This window comes from Peromyscus leucopus, chromosome 22 (assembly GCF_004664715.2).
Source record: "Peromyscus leucopus breed LL Stock chromosome 22, UCI_PerLeu_2.1, whole genome shotgun sequence".
NCBI classification, from domain to species: Eukaryota; Metazoa; Chordata; class Mammalia; order Rodentia; family Cricetidae; genus Peromyscus; species Peromyscus leucopus.
The window spans coordinates 784,573-792,211 of NC_051081.1; the positions used below are offsets into that span (position 1 = coordinate 784,573).

General features: G+C 65.9%; 1 protein-coding gene across 1 annotated transcript; it reads left to right on the forward strand.

The window, feature by feature from the left end:
• Positions 1 to 1,113: 1,113 nt before the first annotated feature.
• Rps15 (ribosomal protein S15) lies at positions 1,114 to 2,730 on the forward strand. Its single transcript, XM_028858546.2, has 4 exons — positions 1,114 to 1,205; positions 1,384 to 1,469; positions 2,228 to 2,486; positions 2,584 to 2,730. Exons 1-4 carry the CDS (start codon positions 1,203 to 1,205, stop codon positions 2,695 to 2,697), a joined length of 462 nt encoding a protein of 153 aa, XP_028714379.1. The 5' UTR covers positions 1,114 to 1,202; the 3' UTR covers positions 2,698 to 2,730.
• The last annotated feature ends 4,909 nt before the right edge of the window (positions 2,731 to 7,639 follow it).

The following is a 7,639-nucleotide window of genomic DNA, read 5'->3' on the forward strand; positions in this document are numbered from 1 at the left end:
GCTGTTCTTCCAAGGGACCCGGGTTCAATTCCCAGCACCCACATGGCAGCTCCTAGCTGTCTGTAACTCCAGTTCCAGGAGATCTGACATTTATACAGACATACGTGCAGGTAAGACAGCAATATACATGAAATAAAAATAAGTCACTAAAAAGGAAAAAAATAAAAATAAAAAAAAAGCACTGGCCGCTCTTCCAGAAGCCTGGTTCAGTTCTCAGCATGCATTAGCAGCTCAGTTCTGTGTAGCTCCATCCCAGGGAATATGATGCCCACCCCAGCATGAGGCACATACACGGTACACAACACACACAGGCAAACACGAATAAAATAATAAATAACATGATTTTTTGTTTAATGGTGTCTCTGTGTAGCCCTGGCTGTCCCAGAACTCACGCAGATCAGTCTGCCTTCTGTATGCCGGTATTAAAGGCACATGCCATCATGGCTGACTGAGGGTCATCCTTCAGGAAACAGAGCCCCACTTCTGTAGCTGGGCGTGGAGGTGCAAACTTGTTGTGCAGGCACTCTGGAGGTGGAGGCGGGATGATCCCAAGTTCAAGGTCATTCTCAGCCTGAGCTGCACGAGACCCTGGGCGAGGGAGTCTGGTGCCAAGCCTGATGACCCGAAGTCAGTGCCCGGGACTTACATGGTGGAAGGAGAGAACGGATTCCTCCACGTTGTCCTCTGACCTGCACACTTTGGAGATGCCAGGCTCGCACACGCCACACAAGTAAGAACAAGCAAAAGCCGGCAGTGGTGGTGCACACTTTGATCCCAGCACTCGGGAGGCTGAGGCAGGAGGATCTCTGTGAGTTCCAGGACAGCCTGGTCTGCAGAGCGAGATCCAAGACAGCCAGGGCTGCACAGAGAAACCCTGTCTCGAAAAAACAAAACAAACAAATACATGAAAATACACAGAAAAGCAGGCAAGAGGCAGGAGGATTGCTGCGAGTTCGAGGCCACCAGGACTCCTTGAGACAGGGGAGACAGAAAAAAACGGCAAGAGGAAGAGAGACGGAGCTCCGCGGGAACAAAACCACGCACCGAGGCCGGCTGCCTGCGCTCTGCCCTCCGCACAGCAGGGGGCGACAGCCACGCTCCCGAAAGCGGAAGCGCGCGCGCCTGGGGGCGGCGCCTCCCGGCGGGGCTCGCGATAACTGCGCAGGCGCCGCCAACGCTTCCTTTCCCGAGCCGCCGCCGAGATGGTGAGTGCGGGGTCGGCGCTCTGCGTGCTGCTGCATCCGGCGCCATCCGCCCGGGGCCGGGGCGCGGGGCGCGGGGGCGGCTGCGGGGGCCGCGGGGCGCTGGCGGCCGCGGAGGGAGGGCGCGGGAGGGGCGGCTGCGGCCCGCGCACCCCGCTGACCCCGACCCGCGCCCGCGCAGGCTGAAGTGGAGCAGAAGAAGAAGCGGACCTTCCGCAAGTTCACCTACCGCGGCGTGGACCTGGACCAGCTGCTCGACATGTCCTAGTAAGGCCGGGCTGCCCGCGACCCCGAAACCCCGGCTCCCCTGCGCCCGGCTGCCCGCGACCCCACCCCCTCCGCGCCCCGGCTGCCCGCGACCCGAAACCCCGGCTCCGCGCCCCGGCTGCCCCGCCCCCCCCCCCCCCCCGCGCCCCGCACTCCCCGTGCGCCCCGGCTGCCCGCCCCGAACCCCGCTCCCTGCTGCCCCGCCCGCACTTCCCGTGCGCCCCGGCTGCCGCAACCCCCACTTCCGTGCGCCCGGCTGCCCGCCCCGCACTTACCGTGCGCCCGGCTGCCCGCGAGCCCCGAAACCCCGGCTCCCCTGGCTGCCCGCGAACCCCGCACTACCGTGCGCCCGGCTGCCCGCGAACCCCGCACCCCCTCCCGGCCCCGCGTACCGTCCTGGCGCGCGCTCTGCTCCTCGCACCGCTTCCCCCTGCATGTGGCCGTCGGCGGACCGCGCTACCCGGTGCCTGCCGGGGGCTGGGTACGGGCTGGGGCGGGTGGCCGAGGGTTGACCCGGTGCATGGCGAGGGCCCAGGCCCGCGCACGCTCCGGCCGGGGTCCGAACCCGAGTGGACAGCCACTCTCGTCCCCCCGTGCGCGCTTGCGCCCCCGTCCGCCCGATCCCTGACCCGAGTGCACCCACCCTCTCCCCTGCGTCCCCCCGGCCCCCACCCGAGTGCCACCCACCTCCCTCCCCGCGTCCCCCCGGCCCCACCGAGTGGCACCCGCCTCCCGCGTCCCCCCGGCCCCACCCGAAGTGGCACCCCACCCTCCCGCCCGCAGCAGCAGCTGATGCAGCTCTACAGCGCCCGGCAGAGGCGCCGCCTGAACCGCGGCCTGCGGCGCAAGCAGCACTCGCTGCTGAAGCGGCTGCGGAAGGCCAAGAAGGAGGCGCCGCCCATGGAGAAGCCCGAGGTGGTGAAGACGCACCTGCGGGACATGATCATCCTGCCCGAGATGGTGGGCAGCATGGTGGGCGTGTACAACGGGAAGACCTTCAACCAGGTGGAGATCAAGGTGAGCTGGGGGGCGGGGCCTGGGGCCTGGAGCGGGGGCTGGGGACGGGAACGCCCCCTCCGCCGCGGCTCACCCCGCGCTGCTCTCCAACCCACAGCCAGAGATGATCGGCCACTACCTGGGCGAGTTCTCCATCACCTACAAGCCGGTGAAGCACGGCCGGCCCGGCATCGGCGCCACCCACTCCTCCCGCTTCATCCCCCTCAAGTAGCCGCGGCCAATAAAGACTCTGTTTGCTTCCTGGGCTCTGCTTGCTTCTGCGGCCGGGGTCCCCGCCGCGCGCGTCTCGTCTCGGGGAGTGGGGCCACCTTGAGTCTGCCCGGGGAGAGATGGCGGACCCTTCGCCGGGCGGGGCCCGCCGGCTGGAGGGTGCCGCCTCCCCGACCCGGAGGTGGGGGTCAGCAGCCTGAGGACCCCAGTGCATCACCGGATGCTGCACACCGGGGCCGTGCCGAGGTTCCGGCACGTGGAGGGGACCTTTGTGCAGGCTAGCCCCTCAAGTCTGGCTTTTCTCTGGTGGGAGATCTGGGTTGTGTGTCCTGAAGTGAGGGAGACTGGGACCCCCTGGAACTTGGGTGGGTGCTGGGTACTGAACCTGGGTCCTCCGCAAGAACAGCACGTGCTTCCTGACGCCGGCCCGACCCACAGCACCAGGCTGGGGACACTTAGAAATGGGAAGATTGCGGGCGCGCGCCTGTAATCCAGCACTCGGGAGGCAGGGGGATCTCTGAGTTCGAGGCCAGCCTGGGCTACAGAGAGATCCAGGACAGCCGGGGCTACACAGAGAAACCCTGTCTCAAAACAAAAAAAAGGAATGGGCAGAGATCAAATCCGGGCCGCTGGTGCCCGCGGTGCCCCAGTGAACCCCCGGGGCTCCGGGAAGTGCCCCGCCCCCTCCACTGCGCAGACTCGGTCCGCCTTCCCGACACTCAGTGCAGTGGATCTGCGCCGCCCCCGCCAGCTCGCTCCTCAGTCACCCGGGTCGCCTGCTGCCACTCGGCCTTCTGTGGTGGTTCAGTGCTCAGCGCTCTGCCTCGGTTACATCGCCCGCGGCCTCGGTCTCCCAAGTCGACCACCATGTCTGGACTTTTTTTTTGTTTTTCTGAGACGGTTTCTGTGCAGCCCTGGCCGGCCTGGATCTCGCTCTGTAGCCCAGGCTGGCCTCGAACTCACAGAGATCCCGCCTCTGTTCCGGAGCGGGGGATCATAGGTGTGCATCACCAGCCGGCGGCGTGACCTCGGGTCTGGACCAGTTTAGCCGCCGTGCGGGCCGGGCACGCAGTGTCTCCCGTGTTGACACGACAGTGTCCCCCCCCAGCCGCCCCTCCGCGCCTCCCCACAGCCGGGCTGGCGGGACCCACCCGGCAAACGTTTGTCGAGTGACTGGTGAATCCTGGCCTTAGCCAGCGTCCGCGCCCGGGCACTGTCCGTCACCGGGTGGCGCTCCTGCCCCACACCTCGTTCCTCCCCGGCCCTCCCCGGTGGGAGCCCCGGACCGTTCCCCCCTCTCGGGGTCCCCAGGCCCGTCGTTGTCGCTGTGCCCAAGGGGGTCCCCGTCTTATGCTGCCATCCTCAGCGGCTCGGGTCCCCCCTCCCCAGAGTGGCAACCCCCTCCCCGCCTGTGCGCAGGCGCAGTGCTCCCGGCCCCCGCCTCCATCCCTGCGGCCGAGGGCGGGGCCGCGCTGTCCAGCGGCCGCGGCTCCATGGGGCTCTGGGGGCTGCTGAGCCTCCTGCACTCGGCCTTCTTCGGGGAGCAGGTAGGGCGCGGGGGTCCTGGGCGGGGGCGGGGGGCGGGATCCACCCGGTGGGGTCCTGGCTGTGGGAACGGCGGCCCGGGCACAGCGCGAGGACACCCCGGCTGGAGCAGCCGGCTGATGGGTCGGGGGTCTTCACAGTCGCTCTGGAGACAGTTGCCAAGGAAACCGCCTGGGCACGTGCTTGGGTCCGGAGCCCCCTCCCGTGTGCTGCAGCGACCCCTCCCCCGTCCTGCGCAGGCGCAGGCCTTCCTCCGGGCGCATCCCTCCGCCGGGGACCCTCACTCTCCTACCCCCTTCCCTCTAGAGGCCGGCGGTTGGGGGACAGGGGGCTGCAGCAGGGGTGCACCGAGCTCGGGGTCCAGGCAGCGCAGAATGCGCCGCCCGACCACGCCCTGCACCTTGCTAGGCCTCAGTTTCCCTGTGGACACCCCGGAGCTCGGGCCCACCGACTCAGTGCCCACTAACTGTGACATTCCTAAGGTCGCAGTTCCGCCATGTAAGGGGAAACTGAGGCTGCGGCACAACTAAGCTGCCCAAGGTCACATGACTGAGCCAAAGAAGAGCTTATGTGCGGGGGGGGGGGGGTTCTCGGGAGGGGCTGCGCCTTCTGCCCGCTCCCCTCTGGGGAAACTGAGGCTGCATCGCCTGCTGCTTCCTCCCGGTTAGGGCTGTGTCACCCCGCACACAGCCGTGCCCAGAGGATGGGGGTGGCCATGCGCGGCCTCTGGGCCCCTCCACACGCAGTGGAACCCACTTGGGCGTGTGGGCTGGCGGGACGCCAAGAGGCCATGGCAGCCATCAGGCTCAGGAGGTCCAGGGACCCCTGCGGTGTCACACATGGAGGTCCCAGGGTGCATTGCGCCCCCTGGGAAGCCTGGAGTACCCCGGAGCTGAGCCCAGTGCGGGAGGTGCAGGGTCTCCCCCCGCACTTGAAGGTCAGGCCTCGGGTACTTGGTGACTGGGGGCGGGGTTGGGTTCCAGAGGCTCTTAGGACCTCAGAGTGCCTGGTGACTTGAGGCTCAAGTCCGTGTGCCGCTCCCCCAGCAGGGAAAGGACAGGGGTGAGGAGAAGATGCTCCAGGCTGGGGTCCTCATAGCCTTCCGAGGAGAGGACAGGGGTGAGGAGATGCTCCAGGCTGGGGTCCTCATAGCCTTCCGAGAGAGGAGAGAGGAGGAGGCCCGGCCTCCCCAGAGGCCTGGCTGGGGCTCAGGTGTGAACCGAAGCAGTGTGTTCCCTAGCCCCAGCCTCAGTTTCTCCGTATGGGAGTGGCCAGTCCCCCCCCCCGCCCCAGCAGCCCTTGCCTGAGAGGACCTGGCAAACTGTGGTGTTCTGGACAAAACGGAGTAGAGAGGATTATTCTATAAGGACGGCCAGCCAAGCTGCCCACCAAGGTCACCCAGGGAGGTGGCGGCAGAACTGAGCCAAAGGCTCCTGTACCTGCCGCCCCAGCTCCAGCAGCCCCGCTCGCTCAAGTCTGAGCCGACCTATGAGGACCGCCCCAGACGTCCCGGCCTTGATGGCCACAGACCCCCCTCCAGAGCTGCACCGGACACCCGCCATGCCAGGAGCAAGTCCCGCTCATGTGCCGGGCACAGTCCCCTCCTGGCCCTTAAGCTGACCAGTGCACCGTCCCGCTTCACCCCTTTTATTGTTGAGACAAGGTCTCACCTTAGCACAGGCTGGCCTCCAACGCCATGTAATCTTCCTGCCTCGGCCTCAGTCCTGGGATGACAGATGTGAAGAACAGCCCAGCCTTCCCCATCTCCAGCGAGAGCCTCTCGGCCACTTCCTTCCCAGCAGCGGGGACAGCTGTGTCCCCCTCTGGATGCCACGTTCAGCCAGCTGGAGGCAGCGGCAGGTCCCTGACGAGCCTTGGGCGGAAGCCTTAGGGTCCGGGGTGCCCTTGATTGTCACTACCTCGAAATTCTGGGGGGTGAGGGGTTCCTCTGGCTGGCCTGGTATCTCCTGTGATTCCTTCACAGCCACAGAGGGCAGGAGTTCCGTGGTTTTTCTGGGTCCCCAGATGGGGAAATACCACAGCGGGCCACATAGCCACCTCTCGGCACTGACAACCTTTGTCCCGTGAGTGGGGCTGGCAGCCAGAGGAGCTGCTCAGAATCTGTAGAGCTGGGCTGTGTGCATGTGTGCGCGCTCACACACGACGCAGGTGCAGGGAGTCGCTGGAGGTGTGGGATCCCCTGGAACCGGAGTTCCAGGCAGTTGTGACCTGGATGGTGGGAACTGAACTGTGTTCGCAGGAAGAGCAATATGCACAGTTAGCTGCTGAGCCATCTCTCCAGCCCCAGGCTGTGCAGGGTTAACGCCCAAGGGCATCGAGGAGTCAGAGATGGAGAGAGACTGTGGGAGAAACAGGGACAGAGAGACAGGAGAGGAACTGTCACCGGAAATGACAGGCCCTGATGCTCTGCCAGGTGGTGGGGTGGTGGAGAGAGGTGGGGTTGCCAATCTTTCCCCAGAGTGCCTGCGCATCTCCCAACCCTCCAAGTCGCGGGCCACTGAGTGCTCCAGGGTGCTCCGGCTTTGCTTGTCCCCAGCCGCTGCTGTCTTGACCCCTCCACACCTAGCCCGTGGGTTGAGTGGTCCCCCTCCCGCAGGGTTCTCCTGTGATATTTATCAATTTGATACGTTGCGTGGGGTTTTGGTTTCTCGGCGCCCCTTCCCCCTTGGTAAGGGGTTTGCCAATCCCAGTGCCCCCACCCCATCAGCCCCCTGAGCCCCAGAGGAAGCCCGACGCCCGGCGGTCAGCCCGGATCCCCGCCCCGGGTTGCTATTGGCTGTTGCCATGGCACCAGCTCGTCTTCCCGCGCCGCCATTGGCCCAAGCGCCTGCATCCCGCATCCCGCATCCTCCCCCGCTCGCTTGCGGTGGTCTCGCCCAGCGCCAGGAGCGGCAGCGCCACCTGGCCAGGCCGGGACCGGGCTTTGTCCCTCCGGAACACCCCCTTGTCCCGTGCGGCTGAGACCCCAGGAGACCTGGACACCCCAGGTCTGGGTTGCAGGCCTAGCCGAGAGGAGGAAGGAGGCCCTGGCCTCACAGCTAGCCCAGATGCAAGTAAGCGTGCGTCTTCCCCTGGGCGGAGGGCAGAGGCGCGCCCTGCCGCGCCCTGTCAGTACGGACTCAAACGCAGAACAGGAGCTGAGGGGAAACTGAGTCTGGATGAGGAAGGCATCTGAGTCGCTACACACACGCGCACACTCACACACACTCACGGGCTCCAACACCCAGATCCTTAGGAGATGATACATAAGGGGTGGAGGAGAGTCGGAGAGCAGGATGCTGTGCGTCCCCGGGGAGTGGCTGTGTGTCTCTGGTCTGTTTCTTTTCCTCTCTGTAAAGGGGTCGGGATGCCAGGAATTCAGAGATGCGCTCCCCGCG